At 34.9% G+C, this 26861-nt stretch overlaps 1 protein-coding gene across 2 annotated transcripts in view; it reads left to right on the top strand.

Annotated features, from left to right (window-relative positions):
• CDKL2 (cyclin dependent kinase like 2) overlaps positions 1-24625 on the top strand; it is a 30183-nt gene extending 5558 nt beyond the window's left edge. The window contains exons 3-14 of one of the 2 annotated variants that reach the window (XM_074324449.2): positions 1335-1529; positions 3693-3871; positions 4957-5069; positions 6846-6985; positions 9009-9097; positions 10971-11106; positions 12336-12634; positions 13223-13316; positions 16194-16317; positions 16542-16648; positions 22217-22305; positions 22464-24625. In XM_074324449.2, the coding sequence (XP_074180550.1) occupies positions 1335-1529; positions 3693-3871; positions 4957-5069; positions 6846-6985; positions 9009-9097; positions 10971-11106; positions 12336-12634; positions 13223-13316; positions 16194-16317; positions 16542-16648; positions 22217-22282 (1542 nt within the window). In that variant the 3' untranslated portion in view covers positions 22283-22305; positions 22464-24625. The remainder of the gene's footprint in view (positions 1-1334; positions 1530-3692; positions 3872-4956; positions 5070-6845; positions 6986-9008; positions 9098-10970; positions 11107-12335; positions 12635-13222; positions 13317-16193; positions 16318-16541; positions 16649-22216; positions 22306-22463) is intronic. The other variant, XM_074324448.2, reaches the window with a different exon arrangement.
• Positions 24626-26861: the final 2236 nt, after the last annotated feature.

The raw sequence follows: 26861 nt of genomic DNA, 5'->3' as shown, positions 1-26861 counted from the left end.
GTGACAAAAAAATGTATACAAGTGGACACTTTGATCAACATTGCTCAAGCAGTAGTTTGCCATAATTAGAAGTGTCCGGACACTGATGATAACCACTTTGAGCACCTCTTGTAATTGCAGAAGTCAAATGTGACTTGTATTCATCTTTTGTTATCGGTATATATTGAGTATTACAATTTTAATACAGTTTTCCTTTCTTAAAATGTATATACATTTTTTGGCACCATATTTTTAAACACCACAAGACATAATTATTGATCAGTGTTCAGTTAGGTTTGTATTTACCTTTCTTTGTTCTTCCTTCTTTTCTGTACCTCAGATTATTTACCTGTGATCTCTTCCCTTCTCAAAGTACATTGTTTAGGATTTCCTTTTGTGAGTATCTACTGTAGATAAAACATTTCAACTTTAGTTTGCATGAAAATGTTTTTATTTTGCTTATATTCCTTAAAGATATTTTTGCTGTGTATGGAATTTTAGGTTTGGCAATTACCTTTTTTCAACAAAATGAAAATAACATTGTTTCATCCTCTGGCTTCCATTGTGGCTCTTAAGAAGTCAGATGTCAGTACAATTGCTGCTGTTTTGTAAGTTTGTTTTTTTATGTCTGAATTTTTGTTTCTTTCAATTTTTTACTGATATATAATATACATATAGAAAAGTGTACATATCATAAGAATACATCTCTATAGAGTTTTAAAAACTGAATAACCCCATGTAACCACCATCTAAGTCAAGAAATAGAACACAACACAAAGAACCCCAGAAGTCTACCCTCCTGTCTTTTCCTGTTACTGCTGCCTTCCTCCTCCACCCAGGTCACAACTATCCTGATTGCAATAAGCATAAGTTAGTTTTGCTTTCTGGAATCTTGTTCCCATTGTACCAAAGAAGATTTGTGGTTTTTTGTTTGTTTGTTTGTTTTTGTTTTTGTTTTTCCTTTGCAGGGTTTGTCACCAACTTTGGAAAACTTTTACTCTGCCCACTTTGTGGCCACAGCTGATCTTTTGGTACCTACACTCCTGTTTGACCTTGACTACATTTGGCAGTTTCACCTCATTTGTTGTGGGTAGGGGGTCATAGATTCTACTTAGTTTCATCGAAGATGGGACTACATTTCGTTTTCTCATAGGTTTTATTGTGTTCTCTGAGAGGAGAAGAGAAGAGAGCAGTGTGGTCTTTTAAGTATAATTTAAAAACTAGAATATACTTTTACAATTTATACTGTTTATGCATTTTATTTATATTTTTCTCATGCTAAAATCTATTTTTGATTGTGACTAATTGCTAATCATTTGATCTTATAAAAACTGTTTTGCATTTTTTTATAACAGCAATTAAGGCATGAAAATCTGGTGAATCTGTTGGAAGTGTGTAAGAAAAAAAAACGATGGTACCTCGTCTTTGAGTTTGTTGACCATACAGTTCTTGATGACTTGGAACTCTTTCCAAATGGACTAGACTACCAACTAGTTCAAAAGTATTTGTTTCAGATTATTAATGGAATTGGATTTTGTCACAGTCACAATGTAAGTAGTTTAAATAATTATTTCACCAATGATTGACTCTCCAGATACCAATCATTTAATTTAATGAGATACTTATTGAAAGTTTGGACCAGGAAAGTCACAAGAAGTGAACTATGTTACTTGGATAATGCCAATTTTTGTGCGTCATGATGCATATTTTCTCTTTCCCAACATTTTATTATGAAAAGTTTAGACCATGCTGAAAAGTTGAAAGAGTGTACAGTGAACACACATATACCTACCACCTAGATTCTATACTTGTTAACATTTTGCTATATTTGCTTTATGACATATTTATTCATCTATTCATCTAATTATCTATTAATGTCTTATTTATGCATGTGAAATAAATTGAAGATATCAGTACACTCCAACTCTAAATACTTCAGCTATGCATATCAAGCAGAATTTAATATCTGTTTGCTTTTGTTGGAGGTAACTTTTACTCAGTGAAATGCACAAATGTTAAGTGATCAGTCATGACAAATGCATACACCCAGGGATCTATGTATATATGTTAGTTCAGATTTTCTTACCTGTTGTGAAGTATGAAAATCCCTGCTTTTACCCTATTGTCTATTACAATAATTTTATATCCTTGGAGTATCACATGGGCACCTCTAGGTTAAATGACACAAAGTTGAGGGGGAAAGGGGTGGTAGATGAGGGTAAAAGGCATCAAATATATGGTGATGGAAGGAGAACTGACTCTGGGTAGTGAACACATAATGTGATATATAGATCATGTATTACAGAATTGTATTCCTGAAACCTATGTAACTTTACTAACAATTGTCACCCCAATAAACTTTAATTTTAAAAAAATGACACAAAGTATAAAATAAATAACTGAACACACTGATTTTGTCAGTTTTACAAAATATTTTAAATGACATGATTTGTGTGATTATAAAAGTAGTAGATGCTAATGATAGGTGTGGGGCTGGCCCTGTCACCTTGCCATGGATGTCTAAGACATGATAGAAGTTGGTAGCCTATGCAAAATGTTCAGCAATGGCAGATTTCTGCTTGGGATGCTGGTCCTCTGAAAGAGTTTAAAATATATACATTAAAATTTTTTTTTCCAAAATGCAGTTTACTTGTATTAGAGAGTTAGGTCTAATAATTTGTTTTGCTTAGCTGTAGAATCTTTAGTATTATCTCCCAGCTTCCATAGTTTCTCCTTTAGAAATCTTAACCACTGACCTCATTTACCCTCTTTATATTTCTAATTGTCCAAATAATGCTTCCATTTGGGTGGTCCCCATTCTACCTAAAAGCCCCTATGGCAAAAACTAAACTACTAATTATTCCATCAAAACTAAGTTTTTCTAGAGTTTTCAATTTTTGCTAATGCAACCAACATTCTTTCAGATTCCCGGCTTTAAATAAAATATTTGAGATTACTTCCTAAGTTCTTTTGATTCTTATTTAAAATATTTATAAACTATGTCTCTTCCTTTCCATTCCTCTGAGCACCAGCCTGGTGTAGGCCCTTATTACTTCATAGATGTCCCACAGCTCAACTTCCTGCCTCTAGTCCCTCTCTCTGATTTAGCTTTTTTATGGCCAACATCTTCTTTAAACACCATATTGGTCATGCCACTTCCATGGGTTCCCATGGCCTTGACACAAGGCATCCTTCCTCTCTAGCACATAACCTCTACTCTAGAATTAACATTTCCCCAGAGTCTCCTGATCTATTCCCATATTCACTCTTTTGCTTCCCTTGTTACTTTCACTTGTATTGCCCTTTCATTTCTGTATTTATCCAGGTCATACTTAGTATTAAAGCCCATCTTAGGGCCCACCCCTTTCATTTAATTTTCCCCAATCTTCAATGATAGCTTTACTCGCTTAGTCTTGAGAGCAGTCTTTAACAGAACAATTGATTTGGTAATTAATGATATATATTTCATTGAGTATCTTTGGTTGTTTAAGTAAAATTTTAAGCGTAAGTGCTATTTCTTGCCCAACTAGGTTTCAGTTTCTTTAAAGCTATGAACAGTTTTATATGCTTTTATTTGTATCCATTATAGGGACAAAAACAGTGCCCTGTATGTTGACAGTTGCTCAAAAAATTATTAATTTGCTTAACTTAATATATGTCATACTCTAGATTTTTTTTGTTTTGTTTTGTTTGTTTGTTTGCTTTTGTCTTAGATCATACACAGAGATATCAAGCCGGAGAATATATTAGTCTCCCAGTCTGGCGTTGTAAAGTTATGTGATTTTGGATTTGCACGGACTTTGGCAGCTCCTGGGGAGGTTTATACTGATTATGTGGCAACCCGATGGTACAGAGCTCCAGAACTATTGGTTGGTGATGTCAAGTATGGCAAGTAAGACATCACAAGGGGGAGGGAGTGGATTTAATATGTTTCTAATTTAATAAAAGATCCCTCTGATAGTGAAGGGAAGTTGTGAGTTTAAGGAACTTCATAAAGTGATTTGTAATTTTTGGTGCTTCCCCTTTAAACACTCTTGTGAAACAAGTTGGGGTGAGCATACTTATTTTAAAAGTAGGGAAATAAAGGTGAGCAAGTGGTCTGTTTTTTTAGAGTGGGTTGGAAATAGATATGCTATTTTTCACTTGTTAAGAGAGATAACATTGATTGGATGAGTCTGACACTGTTGGAATGAGGCGACGTGGAGTGGGCAAGGGTGGGGGGTAGAAATAATTGAGTGAAATGTTTCTAAAACATAAATTGTCTTCCTAAATGAATACTTCAAAGAAAGAACTGTAACTTGTACTGCTTTTATAGAAATCTTTCTAAAATATTTTCTACAATTTCTCTGTTTTCAGAGTCCACATCCTTTAGTATTTTCTTGTTTACTCTGAGTTCTCATTTTACTCCCATACTGTAACTTTTGTACCATTTTATAATTCAGCTATGACCTTAAGCAATTTCAAGGTTGTTGTTCCTATGCTGATCATGCCAGCATATTCTTTAACTTCTTGTGACTGATTTTTCAGACAGTTTTTCCATTTTTTCCCCCTGTTAGCTTTCAGTTATCCTTGTTGTTACTGTGTGTATCCTCAGTGACCACCTCCTTCTGGTTGTTTTCAGTGTATGGTGGGATAGGAATCAATCTTATTAGAATTATGTATAAACAAAGAATGAATAAGCTCTGAATGGAAACCCAAGAGGTTTATTTTCAGAGTAAAGTACACATAATAACTGTTTTGACTTTATAGAAGCCTTTTTCCTCTTATGTCACATGATTAAATTTCTAGAAATCTGACTTACATAAAATTGAGAGTTAGTACTTTAAATTTATAGGGAAATGTATTTTTATGGATAATTTAAGGCATGGTACTACTATTCACAATACCTAGAATACTAAATAGTAATATGCAGAACAGACTCAGTGATGGTGAACGTATTAGGGTGCCATATTTTACACCACATTGCTTTTCTTTCAGGGCGGTTGATGTGTGGGCCATTGGCTGTCTGGTAACTGAAATGCTCATGGGGGAACCTCTATTTCCTGGAGATTCTGACATTGATCAGCTATATCATATTATGATGTGTTTAGGTAAGATTATATCTACACCTGCAATTTAAATTTTAGAGGATTTTTTTTCTTTTTTTTTAAAAAAAGATTGTCAGACTAGGCTTTACTAAGGAGGTGACTTGCGTGGAGACATGAGGTGATGGTATTAGCCACATGAATATCTGGGGGGAAAGCATTCTAAGGCAGTGGAAACAGCCAGTGCGGAAGTCCTAAGGTGGGAGCATGCCTGGCATGTTGAAGGGACCACAAGGAGGCCGATGTAACTAGAACAGTGTGAGCGTGTGGGGAAGCTGGGGAGGTGGGGCGAGAGGGGTAGGAGTTGAGGTCACAGAAGTAAGGAGACTTCGGATCATATAAGTTCTTGAGATCATTTGGTTTTAATTTTGAGAGAAATGGGAACCATCGCAAGGTTTGAAGGAGAGGAATGACATGATGTGACGTATTTTAAAGGACAATTCTACAGAGAGAGAACAGATGCGAGAGGGCAAGAAGAGAAGCAAGGAGGGCTGTGAGGAAGCTGTGGCATTAGTCTCTGGGTGAGAGGTGATATTGGCTTGGACAAGAGTAGTAGCAGTGGAAGTCGTGGGAAGTGGTTAGACTTTAAAATATATTTTAAAGTTAGAGCCAACAGAGTCTCCTGAAGGAGTAGAGGTGGGGTGAAGAATAGAGGAGTCAAGGATGACTCCAATGTTTTTTCAAGAGGTTTTTTTCTGATTTTTTTTGTATTCATTTTAAAAGGTAGGGAGCAAATAAGAAAACTTCAGATATATATTCATTTATTCTCAGTCTGCCTTTGTTCTATGTAATATATGGTCTCATCCAACCTATCGCCCCACTTCCCCCTAAAGAAAAGAGCAAAGGTTATACATTTTTCTCTACACTTTTGCATTTAGTAAATCACATGTAGAGAGAATGCAAATGATCACTTACTACCTGTGGGTCAATAAGCATTTAGTATAATATAACTATACCCTCATCTTCACCTTCAAATTGAGAGGCACAGAGACTTCCAAAATAGTTTAACCTTGCTGCAGATATAACTTGTTAGTGCTTTGGATGGAAGAATTTCAAAGCTGGACTATCAAATTTTCTTTGAAACTTTTCTTTGAAATATCACCTGCGTGTTGGGAGATGGAGCTTAGAAAATGGAAATAATGGTAAAATACCTGGGGGCTATTTAACTATTGGATTTTAAGTTTCCAAGTTTGAAATTCAATAAACAATATGACGGTTTCTTACAGCAGAATTTCATATATATTTTATACTTGATTAGGTTAAAGTTGAGCAAAAAGGTAAAAGTGCTCAAATCAGCCCTTAGACATGGGTACAAAATCAGTTGACCAAAAATTAAATTCTCAAACTGTGGAACTGATTTATGTACATTAGATTCTGACCATATGACTATTAATATTTTCGTTGTTTTGGTCCAGCACTTTTATCCTTTGTTGTTAGAAAGGAAGTGCTGGTGCTTCTATTTAAAAAGTTACAAAATGTCTTTACCTCTCCTTTTTTTGTGCTTCCTCCTGTCTTCAGTTCAATGTGTATTGGCCTGTGAACTTTTCTAAATGAGTATGTTCAGATAAGAACGTTAATTTCCTTGAGTAGACTTACGTCAAAACCACTGTAAAGACTGCCAGGTGCTACCACATTAAGAGCACCGTCTTTGGTTGATTTTGCATGCTGAGAGAGCCCCAGCTCCGTAAACTGTGTTCCACTCTTTACCCCCACATCACCTGTCTTTTTGCCATTTCTAGTGTGATGTATAATGACGGAGAAGTGTGCTATTCTCACTTCCAGGTCATCTAATTCCAAGACATCAAGAGCTGTTTTATAAAAATCCTGCATTTGCTGGAGTAAGGTTGCCTGAAATCAAGGAAACAGAACCTCTTGAAAGACGCTATCCCAAGCTCTCTGAAATTGTGATCGATTTAGCAAAGGTAATCATACATTTTGTCTCACTTTCTGACAGGGAATTTGTAGTACAGAGACTTGGATTTCTCTTCTTTTTTTCTTGTCTAGTTGATCTTTTAGGTCAACAATTTCCTCTGATGGGTTTAATTTTTCTACATTAACAAAGAGTTTAAATGATTTTATGTGTGGTGTGGGGGGAGTTACTGTGGAGATAAAGACCTGAACATTTCACTTAAGAAAACATTTAGTGTCATCTAACATGTTTTAAGTGTGAAAACATCCTCATAATGACATGTTTTTTGATGTTTAACATTTAAAATACAAGCCTTGTATAAGTGGAAACGATAAGAAAAGTAGGTTAAGAAAATAAAAAGAAGGGCAGAGAAGTAGAAAAATGAAGTACAGGGCATAGGATCATGACGTGTGGTGTACTGTTAAAGGGACTTTTGTTTACAAATGATGATCGCTTTGCCTTGTATTTATTTAAGGAAGGTATTAAGGAGATTCTCAATGGATCAAATTGTCTCTAAAAATGGACATTTTGGAATTATTAGCTCAAAAAAATTCTTATTAGACAGAATTGTCCAGGTACTGATAAAATATGTTCCTCTAAGTCACCAGGATCATATAACATTTACCAAAGATATTTTTGCTTTTTTAGTTCTTTAAATAACTCAATAAAAAAGTTTAATAAGCTTAAAACTAACTATAATAAGTTCTTAGAATAATATTTCTACTTTTCTACGTAATCTAACAGATGCATACAGTTTTCATTGAGCCCAGCCTTATGATCTGTCTGTAAAGAGATTTAAAGGGAATAAAAATAAAACTGTTGTCCAACTTATGTCCCTTATAGAAGAATCATATAACTTCTAAAACATTTTCTTATAAAATTTTTTAAAAATAGAAAAGAAAGTAGGAAGAATAGCAGTATAATGAATCCTTTCAAACTTGTCATCTAGCTTCAACAAATTAACAACCTTTTGACAATTTTCTTTAACCTTATCTACACCCTACTCAACTTTTTTTTGAGTATTTTGAAGCAAATCACAGATATTATATTTTTATAAATACCTTAATGATTTGTAGAACTTTTCTTGTTCATTTAAAACTACTTCTTGAGTCCCCTTTTATTCTTATTGGCATTGAGTGATTCCAATTAATCAGAAGAAGACCTGCATTACAATGAAATCACCTATGTAAAATATCTAGCACAGTAATAAGCACAGAGTAGGTCTTTTCCCTTCCATTCTGCTTGGGCTTCAAATTTCAAAAAATTCACAATAATTCCTTAATATCATAACACATCTAACCAAAGCCCAAAATTTCATTGATTTTTCTCATAATTTCTTTTTATAGTTTGAATTAGGATTCACACGAAATTTACATATCAAGCAATTGGTTGATACGTTTTTTAAGATTCTTTTTTTTTTTAATTCCACCATTTTTCTATTTTGTTTTTTAAATTTTATTGGGTAACAGTGTGTTTTTTCCAGGACCCATCAGCTGTAGGTCAAGTCGTTGTCTTCAATCTAGTTGTGGAGGGCGCAGCTCACTGGCCCATGTGGGAATTGCACCGGTAACCTTTTGTTAAGAGCGTGTGCTCTAACCAACTGAGCTAACCAGCTTCCCTGTCTTTTAAGATTTTTAATTTACAAGCTCTGCTTCATCTCTTTCTTTTTTGTTTAGACCTTGCCGTTTATTTGCTGAAGAAACTAGGTTTTTTGTCCCTTAAAATTTACCACATAGTTTAGTTTAATATATTCCTCCGTGTCCTGTATTTCTTACAAATTCATAGTAGAGCTAGCGCTTGATCAGAATCAGGGTGATTTTTTGGCAATACTACTTCATAAGTGTTGTATATTTCTATCTAGAGACACTGACTGTCTGGTGGTCTTTCTTTTTGTGATATTTAGCAACCATTGGTGGCCATTGTCTAGATTTGTGCCTTATTCTTTATCATTTATAGACTATAAAGAGGTATTTTTTATATTTAGAAATATAAATGTAGGCAGCTTCTTTTTTGATATGAAATGGATGGTTTTTCAGAAATGCTTACATATTGATCCAGACAAAAGGCCCTTCTGTGCTGAGCTCCTACACCATGATTTCTTTCAGATGGATGGATTTGCTGAGAGGTATGATACTGACTCACATTTTCCAAGTCACACCAACCTGGAGTCAAAATAAGGCCTCCATAACAGTAGTAAACTATTTCTCTTATTCCTCTGCCCAGCTACTTTGATAAGATCTCAGATATTTACCACCCTACCTCCATTTACCCTTAGCAATATGGAATTTACAGGAGTGGTCCCCTACATTCATTAAATTAGTGCTCTTGGTTTTCATGAACCAGTCACTTAATGTTTTTCCTTCTGTCTTCCTGTGGTGACAGCCACTCTGGTCACTGAGTTCTATGTTTCTACCAGCTGTGTGATGACGTCATCTTGGATGCTGATGCATTTGCAAAGGTGCTATCTCCTGTTATTGCCAAACTCACATCACACCCAGTCCTGTAATAGTATTACACCCAATATAATATTGCTGATGTAGGAAACCTTGATGTGCCAAACCAGTGGGTGCCAGAGCTGTTGGCATGTTCTTGTTGTTGTTTGAGCTGCTGGCATCAGTGCAGCTGACAAAACAAAAAAATAATGAGATGAGTGCCAATGACATTGCTTTATATTTTTGCAAATCTATTTAATATCTAGCTTGATATCTAGTAAAAGATACCTGGGTTCTCATATTTGCTTCTGCATTCAGTTAGTTGTGGTGTGTTGTTTTGGTTGACATATATGAAGAAACTCTGGCTTCACACAGATACATTGTTGGAAAGTGGAAGAGTATTTTAACAGCCCTTTTAGATAATTCTGGGTATTCTTCTTTGATTCTATACCAAAAACTTTGATGCTATACTGAAACTTGACAGTAGTGATTTCTTAAAGGTTGTTTGCATTGTGGAATCTGAAACCATATCAATGAATTTTTTTTACCGTTACATTAAAATCCATGTGTCTATCTTGCACTTTGAGTAGACCTTTTACCCCTGTATACTTTTGTAACATCATACATTAATCATTTAGAAAATATTGTTTTGCTAAATTATGCAGATCTTTAAAATGTTGACATTTTTCATTATATAATATCAAAAAGTCACAATCTCTCTCATTAGAAAAGTCTTTAGATATTGGGAATCTGCTAAGCTCACAGTAATGGATACAAGTTTAACAGAATTTTAATTTTGCATAAACATTTGAAGTCTATTATTGACACAAATATTATCAGTTCTTTTCCTTGAAGTGACAAGCTCCTTTGTTCATTTTTTTAAAAAGAAAATATCTGCCAAATACCCCTAGTCTGAATAGCCGTAGTTTTTCTGTCAGTCTTTCTTTCAAGTAAAAACTGTTGTTCCATGAAAAAAGTGTCTAGTTTAGTTTGTACCTCAAACAATTTCACAGTGCTTTTCTCATGACAATCATTGCCCTCCTCTTTGCAACAGAAGTGATCACTTTTGCATATCCCCATCTTGTCATGCAGAATGTGAAAAATGACATGTTCAAGGGTTTGATGTAATAAAATTGATACTTTTTACTGCTCTATCAAGGACATCCTTAAATAAAACTGCCTTTTTAAAAAACTAATAATGTGTGGCTATGAAGAATACAATAACTGTTAGTACAGTTTGGTGCCACTGTTCCAATTCTTGGTAAGGTACCAGCAGTTTTACCCACCGTTGCTTTTAACCATCAGTGCAAATGTTAGAAAGTCATCTTATTAAGAACACCTTTGATCTTGTGAACCTCCTGTGATTCCTAGGAGTCTCAGTGCTTCCCAGGAGCCTACAACTACCTTTTGAGAACTGCTAATGTAGGCCATACTTTTTCTCATTTTAAATAACACAGTCTAGTTTAATACTAATTAAAAAAAATAAATGTCATGAAAACCAATTTTTTTTTCTAGATTTGTATGTCTATACAATTTTGTTTTATTGACAAATGTATTTTTATGTAGGTTTTCGCAGGAACTACAGTTAAAAGTACAGAAAGATGCCAGAAATATTTCTTTATCTAAAAAATCCCGAAACAGAAAGAAAGAAAAGGAAAAAGATGACTCCTTAGGTGAGGAGAGAAAAACACTGGTGGTACAGGTAAATGTCCATATTTTAATAAATGTATTAAAATTTAAATTTAACATACCCATAAGTTTTTGGAGAAAAAAGTGAAGATTAAAAAAATTTGAGTATTGAACAAGTCAACTTTTAGCTTTGTTGTAAAAATGTATCTTCTCTATAGATATTACCTGTTTAAAAAAATCTTAACATATCATGTATTGAGTGCCTACTGTGTACCAGAGTGTGCACCAGACTGTGCAATAGAGCTTGTCAGGAAATCACACTCATCCAAGAACATTTAGATACATGTATGCATACCTACGTATAACTACGTGGACACAAACACACATGCACACCATTTTTTCCCCTTAAATGATAGGAGAGAAAAATACCATTTCTAGAATTTTATATTAGTAGAACATTTTAAAATTGAGATTTGAGTATTTAATTTATTTGAAGTTTTACTTTTCTTGGTAAGTTATCCAGAAGCTGTTTTTGGTAAAGTAATTCAAATCCACTACCAATCCACTCCCATTTTCTCAAGTGAACCAAAAGAAGAGACTTCTTAATTTTGTGTTCCCTGACTCTTAATATAAAAGAACAATAGTGCACATGCTTGATTTCTCTTCCATGTTTTTCTCACTGAGATATATATAAATTTGATATGTGTATATCATATGAATCTGATGTATACACACACGCACACAGACACACACACACCAGGGATGCCGAAAAAATGTACACATTTTAAGAGATGTTATCTGTGTATTACTTTCAAAGTTGAATTGAATTACAGTAGCAAAGTATAATATTATGTTTACTCAAAGGATGGCATTAGGGAGCATTTGAGATCTTGCTTCCCGGCTTATGTTGTCTGTTTGGCTCAAATAAACTTACAAAAATTCAAACAAACAAACAAACAAACAAACAAACAAAAAGATGGCGTTAATCAAATGAATGCTAGCCATCATTCATTGTATTACAATTTTACTACTTTTTTCCTTTCTTAAAATGTATATACATTTATATATCTATATCCTCTCTCTCTCTCTATCAGAGCTAGTGTGAATTGCATTTCCATTCAAAATAAATATCTGATGAGGAATCTCGGGTTTAATTTTAATTTCATAGGTAGAATAAGGAAAACAGGGGCACAGAATGGTTATATCTATGGAATTCTGCTTTAGTTGACAAGTACTTTATAGGAAAAGGTAATTCATTCTCCTTAGATCATTAATGTTATTAAAATTTTTATTAATGGTCAGGATACCAGTGCTGATCCAAAACTTAAGGATTCTAAAGTATTTAAAATAAAAGGGTCAAAAATTGATGGAGAAAAAGTTGAAAAAATCAGTCGAGCTTCAAATGCCAGCTGTCTCCGTGACAACGGGACAAGCCATATCAAAGCAGTGCCTTCAACAAGCCTCAGAGATTGCAGCAATGGCAGCGTGGAGCACACAAGGAATCCAGGCATGGCAATTCCCCCACTTACACACAATCTTTCTGCAGCAGCTCCCAGTATTAATTCTGGAATGGGAACTATCCCAGGTGTTCAGAGTTACAGGTACGAATTAGAAAAATAAGAACAAAAGGTTGTTTAAGGATATATTTGAAATTATAAGTGATTGTCAAGTCAGCCCCATTGTGTTACTCTCAGGATTCTGGATGCTATTCATTGTTGTCCAGTTGCTGTTTCAAAAGGCTTTTTGGCCTATGTGATGAAAATGATTAGCATTTGTTCAAAAAATTAACCCGAATCCTAAGAAAATAGGGTTGTATTGTTTAAGGTGAAGAGAGGCTACAGCTATTTAGTCTAATAACATGGAGGGAGATTGTCATAATAAAAGAGATTATTACTTTTGAAGGTCTGTTGTTGCATGCTATGGTTGTGGGCATTTAGTGGTACAAAGAAGCTCCTTTTGGGAGTTTTGCTGAAAGGAAGAGAATTTATTTGGTTAGAGTTGGGTACTGGCGGGGACTCATGAGTATAGTGGTAAAGGTATGAATGTTTTACCAGGTCTATGTGCATGGTGTATTTAGGAATAGGCATTAAATTCTAATTAAACTATATGTCACTTGTTGCTGTGTCATTTGAATTTGTGCTTGAAAAATATTTACTGCTGAATAACTTAAATTTTTGTTGTTGTTACAGAATGGATGAAAAAACCAAGAAGTATTGTATTCCATTTGTTAAACCAAATAAACATTCTCCATCAGGCATTTGTAATATTAATCTGACCACATCAGTAAGTGAACTATTCTCAGTGGTAGAAAAGCAAGCATGAGTCCTTCCTAGACTTGTAGTGATATTAAATATGATAGTGAAGAATTGAGAATTTTATTTGAAAACATATCATAAAAGGGAAACTTAATTATGCACATATCATCCCAGCCTGTCATAATCATAAATGTGAAAGTCTTGAATTTTAAATAAATTTTATGAAGTATTATATGTCTGCAAGTTTAAATATAAGATGTTATTAAAATGACATCTGTTTTAATTCTTTGGGTAACAATAAATTTTCTTAACCTAGTGCTTGGTGATCAGTTGTTTTTAGAGTAGCTGAATTGTCTTATCTCACCCACACCAGAGTTTTGGTGGAAGTATTCTGTTTTTCATTTAACTAATATTTATTGATTATTTATTACGTGTAAGACACTGGAGATGAATGAATTAATCTTTGATTTGAAGGAGCTCATGGTTGAGTAGAGGATCGGCAAATTAAAATAGAGTATCAGATTGTGATAGCAGAAGCATGTACAAGGTTCATACGTCTTCTGAAGGTTCAGAGGAGCATAACTGTGCTCGACATAGCTACCAAAACGCTTCTTCTTAAAGTTAAATCATCATCACTCTTCCCCTCCAAACCCTCCATTGGCTTCTCATCTCTTAGTAAAGACTTGAAGTACGTACAGGGTCTTTAAGTCCCTGAATGACTCTCCCCCATCCTCCTATCCCATCCCCAGCTACTCTCATTCTTGATCAATCTATTCCAACCACACTGATTTCCTTGTTATTCCTGGAACATGGCCAGACATGCTCCCACATATGGACTTTTGCACTTGCTATTTCCTCTGCTTTAGAACATTCTTTCCCCAGATAATCCCCCAAATTTGCTTTTTTTCCCTCCTTATTATGAAACCTTATTATGAAGTCTTCCCTAGTATTATAACTTATTTTGTCTCCCATTGCTCTCTATCCCCTTTCCTTGCTTAATTTTTTTTCTATTACATATCCCTGACACCCTTTATATTCCCTTATTTACATATTGTCTATTTTCCACTAAAATGTAAGCTTCCAAGGCAGGGATTTATGCTTTGTTTTCCTCACTGCTCTACCCCACACTTAGAACACTTTCTAGCTGCTTAACAAACGTGGTGAATGAATTCCAGGGAAAAGGAGGTATGGATGTATTCCCAAAAAGAGTATTTTTCTCACAGATTTTCCTGCTCTATCTCTTTCATTATCCTCAAAGCTGAAAACAGTAGTCTTCTTTTCATGTCTGTCATGATTTGGACATTGTATTTGTTTTTCTTTTAATTTTTCTTAGCCTACAATTTATGTACCCATAGTGCTTTCCTTTTTTGATATATTCTCCCTTTTAATTTCTTTGTGGACATTTTGTGTTTTACAGTCCTGGTCTGCTTTGGGAGATTATTTTGCTCAACAAAGCTTTTAGAAGTAGCTGACTCAATACCATTCTGTTGAACTTGATATCAGCCTTCTTCCAGGCATTGCATAACCAACAGGGGCTGGTAATTTTAGATCTTGTTTCTGTTTATCTTTCTTTGGAAGAGGCAATCAAGAAAGGAGATAAAGATTACTGGAGTCTTAATGAAAATTAGCGGAGGCAGAACTAAGCCTAAACTTTCTTCAACTTTTAGGTGGAAGATCAATACCCCTCTCCCATGCTTCATGCCCTAATTCTGAGATGTGAATAAATATATTATTATAAACATCTCATATATTTTACTTGTCACTCTTTGACTATGTAAGTCTAATAGTTTGAACTCATTATTTTATTATTTTTTGTACTTGCAGATAGTTTTTCTGAACTAATTATTTTATTTTGTAGCTGATTTTAACCAAGAACCTTAGCACTTAATTCTATTAAAAGAACAAACAGAAACATCCAAAAGAAAGAAACTCAAAGGCTCACTTCAGGACTTCTGAAGACATTTTAGGTGGCAGAGTGGTGTAGTTCACAGAATGTTAAACTTCAGACATCAAGGAACCTCAGGGGGTTAACGCTGTCATTATATGTGTTTGTATTTCGTTATACATACATATAATGTATACACACACACATATATATGATTTCATTTTACATATGCAGTTTTTTGTTTTTGTTTTTTTTTAGTAAGTCACGCAATCTTTCTATGTATCTGTTTTGAAAATGTGGGAAAGAATATAGTTTCTGTCATTCTCAAATGAAACAGATTGGAAAAATATCAGATTCAGAAAGATGCAGAATTGAAGTGTTATACTATTCTTCACTTTATTTTTTTCCCCCAGAGTTTATCAACTATGAAGTCATAATACTAAGAAAGAATAGGAAAATAATGGAAGTTATAATTCTTTACTTTATGAATCGTGTTCCTAGGGGATGGTATCTTGAGCTAACACTGAGGAACTAGACAAGAACACTCATTTAAAAAATGAGTAACAACATTATATTGGGAAAGCAAAAACCAAGCTAGGAAATGTGATACACATGACAAGATGAACTGTTCAAAATTAAGATGGACAATAGCAGTTATATGCTGAAAAGCTCAACAAGTGTCATAAGGCCTGACATGGCTGGCCTGAAGGACCAGGGCACTGATGCATCTTTCACCCTTTTCCTGCTTGCCAGGACTGACACTGTTGGAAGAGGGAGACAGAGAAACTCATACGTAGCAACCAAGTCATCCACTTGTTAGCAATTTGAATCAATTTGAGGAAGAGGTTTGAAATAATTAGATGTAATCGTTTTGTGTGTTATTGATGTTCTTCAAATTTTGGAGTATTCTAGCTGTTTATTTTTATAAATTTTAGGATATGAGCATAATAGTTACAAAAGGGGCAAGCCCAGCTTAGCTGGAAGCTAATTCATTTATGTTAACCGTTCTGATGATATTAGGTCACTAGTGAAAAGAGCCTACTTCAGGCAAATAAGAAAAGAAGAGAATACTCGAAGACAGATGTCCGTTTACCCGAACTAAGCTATAATCATCTCTCTGAACTAAGAGCCTTGGAAGGCATAGGTATGTTTATAATGCTTTTCCTTTACAGCTTTTTTGTTTACATTATTTAAAATGTATGTTAAATGAACAGAATATTAAAACTTCATAGTAACTTTACATAGTTAAGTATGTAAGTATGTACAAACTTATGTACGATAAGTATATACAGAGGGACATATATAGAATGTGAAAAACTAACAGAAATGTCTAATTTTTTCACTGTGTTTATGGTTATTTTTATGCAGCTCGAAATTCCAGGATAATAAGGAAAGAGACAAACAATCTTTCAGAATCTCGAATTCCTTCCCTGGCCGCTATTGACTTGTATGCCTCTGGTGCTGCATTACATCAGGTACAGAAATACTATTTGGGGGTGGGTGGGACTCAGGCCTCTCTCATACTTCCTATTAAAGTATCCTTGGGAGAGTTTGCTCTTAAGAATTAGGCAGATTTATTGGTGGGATCTATAAAATTTTGTTTGTTAAATTTTGTTTTATGGTTTGGGACTTTTATTACATATATATTTATATAAACATTTCTCAGCTTGTAATAATCAATTTTTATGATTAAAAATGTGTGTGTGTGTGTGTGTGTGTGTGTGTGTGTATAGCCAAGCTATGGCTTTTAGACAACTATAGGTTTTATGGTAGCTTATAATATAGTATTTCATTACATTACCCTCTAAGTCATAACCTATCTTTCAAACAGCAAAATCTAAAATTATTTTCGTTTTTCTAAAATGTCTGTTTGATACTTTTCCCCAAGACAATCCACTCCACCCATGTTAAAAGATTTTCTATTTCCTAGTCATCTTTTTCTATAATTTCTCTTAACTGTTAAGAATACTTATGTTTCTGCTACTTTTATATCAACAACAGTCAAATTACTCATTTTCATATCAAGAAAACTGGCAAACTTTTAATCTCCTGAGCCACTTGTTACAAACTTTGGTATGTATCATTGTTCTTTCCCTTACCTTCTTCAAACAGATTTCTCACCTTTGTTTGATGCTTGGAAATTTTTGTTTTGCAATTTAGTTTTCCATCCTCATTATTGAAGCATTTCAACTGTATGCATGCCTCTTTATCGAGGCGGGTGCTTTTTCCCTCTACTGTTACTTAATTTTGTAGAGCTCTACAAACAAGGGGAATAGCATTGTTGAGGATAACAGATTACAAAGACAGTTACCCAGTGATACTGAGAAAAAGGTGTATTGACTGCTGTTGCTTTTCTTTATCTCTTGGCAACAATTTCTGTATCAAAACTAAACAAATTCCTGTTGTATGAAAATTAATCAGTCACAAATTTTATACTTAGGAACTACAGAGTCTCAATAAGTTATTTGTATACTTCTAAACTTAAATTTAATGTGGATTTTAAAGGTGCAGAATTTTTCACTTGCTCTTTGAGAGTATACTTGTTCAAAAACACTTTTCAGGGTTGATATAACCAAATCTAGTCTCATGCAACGGATGAAAGTCTCTGGCTGCCTTCACACTTCTTCAATAATTTTATATGTTGTTCTGAATCTTTTTATACATATAAACTGCTTCTGCATCTTTACTCTTAATTTACTTGTTCAATTTCCAGTTATATTTAAAACACAATAAAAGGAGAAAGTAGGTGTAGTGAAAAACACAAATTAACACCAAAGTAACATGACCTTATGTGTGGCAAATCTGAATGGAAAGAGAAACAACAGGAGACTGAAAGCTAAAGGCCTCTGGCAGGAGCTGTGACCTGCCTCACACTCTTACTTTATGGTATTCATCGTTACGTTGAACTACACTTCATTTCTGTACATAACACAAAAAATTTCACATTTATAAAAGTCTATTACGTACCTTCTGGAACAATCTGTAAGATAGATTTTTGTAAATAAAGTGTTGCATAATCCATGAACTCTGTCTCTACTCCCTCACCCCTTACACACTTACACACGTTATATACTTATACACATAGCTACATAGTTTTTCCTGTAAACACTGTTTTAGCAACCTATCACAAGTTTTGATATGTTGTAGTTTCACTATGATTCGGTCCAAACATTTTTTTCATTTCCCTCATAATTTCTCCTTTAACCCATAATTATTTAGAAACGAGTTGTTTAATAATTAGCTTATCTGGGGTTTCCCTATGTATTTTCTTATTATTGATTTCTAATTTCATTCCACGGGGGCAAAGAATACACCATGTATGATTTTGATTCCTTTAGATTGCTGAGATATGTTTTATGGCCCAGCCTATGGTGTATATTGGTAAATAAACCTTGTTCCCTTGAAAATAACGTATATTCTTTAGTTGTTGGATGTAGTGTTCTCTAAATGTGAAATTAGATTAAGGTGGTTGACAGTGTTGGTCATATCTTCTAAGTCCTTAACAATATTTTTGTGGTTTAGTTCCATCAATTACTGGAAGAATGCTCTCAAAATCTCAAAATCTTTTACTGTGATTGTGGAATTGTCTATTTTTCTCTTATTTCTGTTTATTTTTGCTTCATGTATTTCAAATCTCTATCATTAGGTACCTATATAATTGTTTTGTCTTGATTATTTGTCCTGATTGTATGTCCCTTTTATAATTATGAAATCTCTTTCATAGTGCTCCGTTCCTTGAAGTCTATTTTATCTGAGATTAAAATAGCCACTCCAGCCTACTTATACTTATTTGCTTTCATGGTATATCCTTTTTACTTTTCATTTACTTTCCACCTATCTGGTTTTTACGTTTAAAGTGTTCCTTTTGCCAACAGCATTTGAGTAGAGTCTTTCCTTTGTCTCCATTCTGTCAATTCAAATTCTTGGAATTGGAATGTGTGTTAGTTTTCTATTGTCACTAGCAAATCACTACCAGCTTAAAACAATATCCATTTATTATTTCACAATTTCATGGGTCAGAAGCCAAGGCACAGCTGCTTCTCTCCTTAAGAGTCTCACGGGCTGAAATCAAAATGTCATTTATAGATGATGTAATACAGAATTGTGCACCTGAAATCTATGTAACTTTACTAACAATTGTCACCCCAATAAACTTTAATTAAAAAAAAAAAATGTCATCAGGGCTGCATTTCTTTCTGGAGGTTCTAGGGGAGAACCCATTTCCAGGCTCATTCAGGTTGTTGGTAGAATTTCGTTTCATGTGGTTTTGGGACTGAGATCCCTGTATCCTGACACGGGGGAGTTGTTCTTAGCTTCTGAAGGCCATGCATGTTCCTTGGCTCATGGTTTAGTTCTACCAACTTCAAAGCCAGCAACAATGGCTGAATCCTTTTTACTCTTTGACTTTTTTTTACCTCCCCTTCTGCCTCATCTCTCTGACTCATTCTTCTGCTTTCATGGTGCATGTGGTTACATTAGGTCTACCAGAATAATCTCTCAATGTTAGGGTCAGCTAATTATTAACATTAATTCCATGTGCAAAGTCCCTTCACAGCAGTAGCTAAGTTAGTTTGACTGACTAATGAGGGGTAAGAATCTTAGGGGGTGGGGGAATATCTTTAGAATTCTGATTACCACTGAATATTTAGGCCACTCACATTTAATGTAATTATTGATATGTTTGGATCTAGCTCTGTCTTTTATTATTTGTTTCTTGTTTGTTCCTTAGTTTTCCATTTCCAGTCTTATTTTGTATTTGAATATTGTTAGTGTTGACTTTGGGGGATATCTGTATTCTTTTCTTTAGTGAGTGCTCTAGGGGTTATAATATATATAACTAATCTTTCAAAGACTACTTAGTATAAATGTTATGCCACTTTTAAAAGGTTATGTCATTTATAAACCTTACAAACATATTTCCCTTCCCCCCAACCTGAATTTATATTAAAGTTACCATATGTATTTTATTTACATACATTGAAAACTCCACTAGACTGTGTCATATTTTTTGCCTTAAACAGTCATAAATATTATAAAGAATTTATGAAAAAAGTTAGTCTTCTATATTTGTCTAGTTACTTACTGTTTCTGTTCGTCTTCCTTCTTTCTTAAAGATCCCAGTTTTATTTTCTGGTATTATTTTTCTTCAGCCTGAAAAACTTCCTTTAGCATTTCTTGTAGAGCAGGTCCGATGGTGACAAACTCTTAGTCTTCTTTCATTTGAGAATGACTTGATTTTGCCTTCATTCCTGAAATATATGAGAATTTTCACTGGCTATAAAATTTGAGTTGGTAGGTAGTTTTTTAAAAGTATTTTTTCCAGGACTATAAAGATGTTATTCCTCTGTCCTGATGTCTATGATTTTGGGGGGAAATTCTCAGGCATTTGAATATTTATTTCCCTGTATGTAATGTTTCATTTTTGTCTAGCTGTTTTGAAGATTTAATCTTTATCTTTTGTGTTTATTAATTTGAATATGACATGTATAGGCATAGTTTTCTTTAATTATATCCTTTCTGGGGTTTCCTGAGCTTCTTGAATCTGTAAACTGAAATCTTCTACCAAATTGGGGAAGTTTTTGGTCATTATTTCTTCAAAAATTTTTTTCTGCCACAATCTCTTTATTTTTTCCTTCTGAGAATCCAATGACATATATGTTAGACCTTTTGGCATTATCTCACAGGTTCTTGAAACTCTGTTCATGCTCTTCAATCTTTTTTCTCTCTATTCTTAAGATGGGGTAATTTCTAGTGATCTGTCTTCGAGTTTTTTGACTCTGTCATTTTCATTTTGCTGTTAAGCCCATCTAGTGAGGTTTTTCAGTTGCAGATACTGTATTTTTTAAAATATACACTTGGTTCTTTTTTAGAGCTTCTATTTCTCTACTAAGAATACCTGTCCCTTCTTTGCAAATATGTTTTTCTTTTTACCTCATGTAAAATAGTTATAATGACTGATTTAAAGTGTGTGTGTGTGTGTGTGTGTGTGTGTGTGTGTGCGCATATACACAAACATATACACATAAATAACTATGTATGTAAAGTTCCAACATCTGGGCCATCTCAGGATTAATATCTGTTGATTACCTTTTCCCTTGAGAATTAATCACACTTTTCTGGATATTTTTATGTCCAGTAATTTTGGATGTTATATTGTGTAGCCTCTGGGTCCTGTTATCATACTCTGGAGAATGTTGAAATGTTTGTTTCAGCAGGAAATCACTCAAGTTTGGTTCACACTGTAAATTCTGCCTTAGCTTCTGTGAGAGGTGGTACCAATCTCAGTTCTCTAAGTCCTTGCTACCCTAGTTTGCATCTGTCCTGCACTTGTGTAGTTCAGGAGTTACTTGGAGACTTGTGCAGGTGATTCAAAGCTCAGCTCAGTTGTGTAAGCCTTTGCTGTGCTGGTTTGGAGCATGCATGCCTCAGGAGTTGGACTGAGATTTCTGTGGGTTTATACACAGAATTGGTGGATCCCCTTCTCTAGTTGTCTTCCTTCCAGAATTCCCCCCATACTTTTTGGACTGGAGAGGCCCCTTTTCTTGGTTTCTCTGGGTATAAAGATGGGGTTTCTTTCAGACTTTTAGTTTCTTTCAGACGTTTAGCCTCTTGCACTTCCTCATTACTCTGAGACTAGGGTGGCCCTTTGGGCAAAGCCACAGGAGTGAAAAAAACAAACTAACTGGAAAACTTCCTCCATGTGAAGTATAACATCTCCAAGTTTTGACTCCCCTCCTTACTCCTCAGTTCTTTCTTTGCATTTTTCCAAAAGGGTTTTTTGTTTGTTTGTTTGGTAATAAGTAGGAGAGAGGGATTGTACTGGATTTAGACTGCACTGGAACATCAGAAGTATCTTTTAACATATGAACCAATAAAGAGGTCAAAGAATAACATCCCCTTACTTCATCTTCTTCTGTGCCAGCAACTTGAGCTATGAATAATTAATTTTAAACTTTGACATTTAAACAACAGAAGTAGGGGTTTGGGAGAGTGGGGCTTTTACAATTACTGAGAACTTACAAGCCTTGATTATTAATTTACAGGTACCTGGATCTCCCTTGTCAGGTGACTTGGAGGCTAATTTACCTCGAATGGAACACCAGCACTGAGTGTCATTTTGGTTCAGAACTGGGTAGGTCTGATTTCTCATACTTAAAGCTGTATGACCTCTCATGGGAAATATTTCATATATTTGTATATACACTCTGAGAAAGCCAGTGAGATAGAAATCAAGCTCTAGGAATATTTTATGTAAATGATTTGGTGGCATATGTCCCCCTGTGCTTTTAGATGCTGCTCCAGCACTTGTGATGGCTCCTCCTGCAATGAAAGTGCTGATATCCTAGGAGGACATATTTGTGGTTTTGATCATTTACTTCCGAACTGCTTGCATTTTCTAAGAAACATCTTGCAGAAGGAAAGACAAAGACTTCCAAGTGTTTCAAAGGAAGATTGAACAAACGCCCCTCCCAACTGTTATCCTATCATCTTTCAAGTCCATTGATATTATTTCAAGATATATCCAGTGAAAGAATAGTGATATGGTTCTTGTTACATGGGTGTATATTTACTATTAGTAGATTGTGTATTTAAAGTTACCCAAGATTAAAAGTGGGTGAAAAAAAAAGCGAGAAAGAAAAACATTATAAAAGGTCATATTACTTATGCATTGAACTTTGTTGTGTTATCTGTATAAATGTGTACATTTATTTAGGATTGGGTTTGGTGGATGTGGGTGCTAAAAAGTAGGATCAGTTGAAGAATATGAAAAAACTAGGATCTGTAAGAGAAAAATGTTTTCCCTAACTGAACAATAATACACATTTAAAAATCTTGCTTGTTTCCAGACTTTAAGGAGATATGTAACTGCTCTGTATGGATAGATGTATTTCTTTAGTTTTTGTGATTATTGTTGATGTTTGATCAGTGTACCACGGGAATCTGCCTCTCTGCTGATCTTCTAAGAACGATACTAATGCAAATTTCATAAAGAAATGTTTATTTCTAATGACTTAGTATGGCTGGCACTGGATGGTCAGCCCTCTGCATTTTAAGATCCTGGTGCTCAGTTCCTGTGCAGGAACGTGACTGGAACAAGAGTGGTAAAGGAGGATTTTGTAGGTATACCTTAGAGTTGAATACTGCACTTCCTATTGGTGAAAGAGACATACATACAAAGTTAGGAGATGGGAAGCAGGCTTACCAACTGACTAGGATTGGTTACTCTTCTCTGGGCCAGTTGCTATTGAATTCCACAAGCTGAGGAGGCTTTGGGTAGGACTTCTATCCACTGATAATTTGAAGGTGTTATTAGACAGAATATCTATCTAATATCCCAGAGATATCAGACAGAATCCAGAGATGTTTCTATCTCTTTGTTTTCTCAAACACTTAGGCCTTTTAACCCAAAAGCTTTTAACCAAAGTGAAAAACTACCTACAGTGCACACATCTTTTCTAATGCACTGGTCCACAGCTTTTAGGTGGGAGAGTTAAACCAATTTGGCGCCGTTTTTTTTTCTGGGTTTCCAGTCATGCTCTGCATTTATCATTTTAGAGGGTGGTTGTTAATGGGACCCAAATTTGTATGGGTTATTTTTCTGCCTTAACCAATTGACAGCATGTTGTTTTTTCTTAAAAGGCATTGACTAGAACTTAGCCCAAGAATTTAACTAGCACTCTTCTCTATTACTTACCCTGTGGACCTTACTGTTGAAATTCTGACCATAAACACTTGGGCCTCAAAAGAGTAGGACATTCAGGACGAGGCAAAATAAGGGGCTGCAATGTAGAAGTATATAGGTGGTTCGATTAAAATTTGATCTTGATTTTGAAGCTCTAACCTCTGACCAGATGTTTGACTCTATTGGTATGGCTAACACGTTGAACAAAATTAGTGTATAGGCGTTAATAGGCCTCACATTAAAATGTTGTTATTTTATTTTTACTTTGAAAAATGTTGCCAACAGAGACTACATCACAGAAAACAGATAATACTTAAAAGCCAAGTGACTCTCCAACTTATTTCAATGTGACTTTTATTTAAAGATCAGTATGAAAATATCACCTCAATATCTGAGGCTCTAGAATCAGTTACCTTTTCATTTCTATATTTGCTTTTGGTATCGTTTATCTATTAAAACATTTTGTGAACTTTAGAATTAAGGAACTAAAAACTATTTGCTACAAGTCCCAGTTGAGACTTGAGGATCATACCTGGTTAGAACCTTGGCAGAGCTACGTAAAAAAGAAGGTTTTGCTAATCGAGGCTATACATACTGAACCAAAATAATCTTTTTTTTCCCAGTGTAAAGTTACTTTTTCTCTCCTTACACAGATATGATTAAGTCACATACTAATAGGAAATATGTGTATGTACTGGTGGGGGGAAATGGGCTTACAGTGTGTATGTATGTTTCAAAATCAATAAATATTATATGTTATTGAGCTCCACAGATGGCTTTTATTTGCATTTATTTAACAGACTATGAACAGTGTATACAACACTGTATGGTATTGAAGAAATATGTATGAAATAATCTGTTAATTCTTTTTTGGAAACTGGATATATAGGGATGGCAAGTTAATTTTACTGTGCAGACAGTGATACAAGCAGCCTGGTCATAAAGTAACATATCTTATAAAGACTACCTGGTAAAAGTTGTGACAGACTTAGGCTTAAAACCTAGTACTCCTGATTGAGAATCGCTTGCCTGGTTAGAATAGCTGACTTCCTGTTGTAATGGAAACATTGAAGATGTGTTTTCTTGTGTGCCTCTCACTATTGCCTTCTTTATCTTATTTGTGCTACAATATAAGGCTGGATCTGTACTAAACTATGAGTCAGACTAGATTGAACATGTGATTGACGTATTTTCTGAGCCCTCTTCCATATGACTAAATCTCTGGCAGGGAATTAGAAACACCAGGGTCACTGTTCCTAAAGCTTTAAGGCTAGTCCTAGTGAATTGGACTAAATGGATTTTTCTCTATTGTTTTGTATTAAGTGTCCTTACGTTAGAAATGGGCCCTTAACACTCCTCTATGTAAATGAAAAGTTATGTTGTCACATTGCATTTTAAAGGATCTTACTTTTTTTCTTGATAGCTTCAGACATGAAATAACTTGAAAATGTAATGAACATACAGTTTATCTGTTTCTTAACATGCCCTTCTGAGAAGTACCTTACCACAAGTCGTGATATCACTTGTCATCACTTGTATGTAACTTGTGATTTAGAGCTTTGTGTTTATAGATGTTTGCGGATATCTGGCATTGAAGGTACTATACACTGAGAAATTGTCTTTAAAAAACAACAACAAAAATATCTGGGCTGGCCCAGTGGCTCAGGTGGTTGGAGCACCGTGCTCCTAATGCCAAGGTCGCAGGTTTGATTCCCACATGGGCCAGTGAACTGTGCCCTCTACAGCTAAGATTGTGAACAATAGCTCTCCCTGGAGCTGGGCTGTGGTGAGAAGCTGGAGGTTGGCATAAGGTGCCGCAGGCTGCTGAGTGCAGCCACGGGCTACCGGGAGGCGGAAGAAGGGGGAAAAATATCCATAAAATGCCTTTTCCCTTTGCTTTTAGTGAAATTTTATTTCCTTCCATTAAACAGGCTTATTGTTCTACTTTGTCAAGCAAGGTTATCTCCTGTAGAAGTGAGGAAGGTTCTAACAAAATTTTGGAAAACGTATTATTAGTTAACATGAATTAAAATAAGAATCAGGGAAATGAAACCAAAATATCTCAATTCAGCATGTTTTCCTGTCCCTAGTTAGGGTAGGTTGTCCTGAACCACCTGGCCCCTGCAAAGTCAGGGAGGTAAATAGAATGGATGCTGAAGAAGCCATCACACTGCTCACCAGTCACACTGCTCACCAGAGACGGACAGTTTGAAGCTGCAAAAGATGCTTCATTTTAGATTTTCACTGGTTCTGCCAAGTTGTCCTCCAAAAACGCTGTACCAATTTCCATTCCCACCAACAGTGAATGAGAAAGTCTGTTTCCTCATACCAGTTCCATGTTAGATATTAATAATTTCCATTTTCACCAATTTGATGGGTGAAAATTATCCTGCTTTAGTTTATATTTTGATTACTACTGAGGTTACACATTTTCATACCTTTTTTCTTTTTACATACTTATTGGTCATTTGAGTTCTTTCTTCTGTGGCTAAAGATATTAAAGGTCTTTTAAACAGCAGATTTTAGTTTGACTATTAGAGAGATTTTCCTCTGTAGATGTGTTTCCTCCCTCCTGAAAACAAAGACAAATACAAAATTCTGATAACATAGTTTGGCTCAACTATATTATAGATCAAAAATTATTTTTTACTGGGAAATATGACCTAGCCAGAAGAACATGGTTTTAATTATGCTTTTCTTCTTAAGGAAAGTGGTCTGGTCCCCTTTCTCCTGTTGGGTCTTGGAAGGAAATAATTTAATGCGAGATAAGCACTTGTCCTTCCTTGGAAAGAAGGATGTAAGATAAGTCAGTTCTGCTTGGATGGACAGGAATTATTTAAGGAGAGTTAATGAAGCATCTGAACTTTGGGATGGATGCAGTTGGCCTAATAGCGATTTCACTACGGTGACATCCTACGCCTTTGGCTCTCCCCAGAACAGCCCGGTGCTACTAAGCCATGATCCAGCAGGTGGCGGTAAAGCCCCACTCACTGTAACCCATATGT

This window comes from Rhinolophus sinicus, chromosome 1 (assembly GCF_057876585.1).
Source record: "Rhinolophus sinicus isolate RSI-liver-muscle chromosome 1, RSI-T2T, whole genome shotgun sequence".
Taxonomy (NCBI): Eukaryota; Metazoa; Chordata; class Mammalia; order Chiroptera; family Rhinolophidae; genus Rhinolophus; species Rhinolophus sinicus.
Note: the sequence above shows the minus strand (reverse complement) of the source record. Positions and strands in the feature narration are given on the sequence as shown.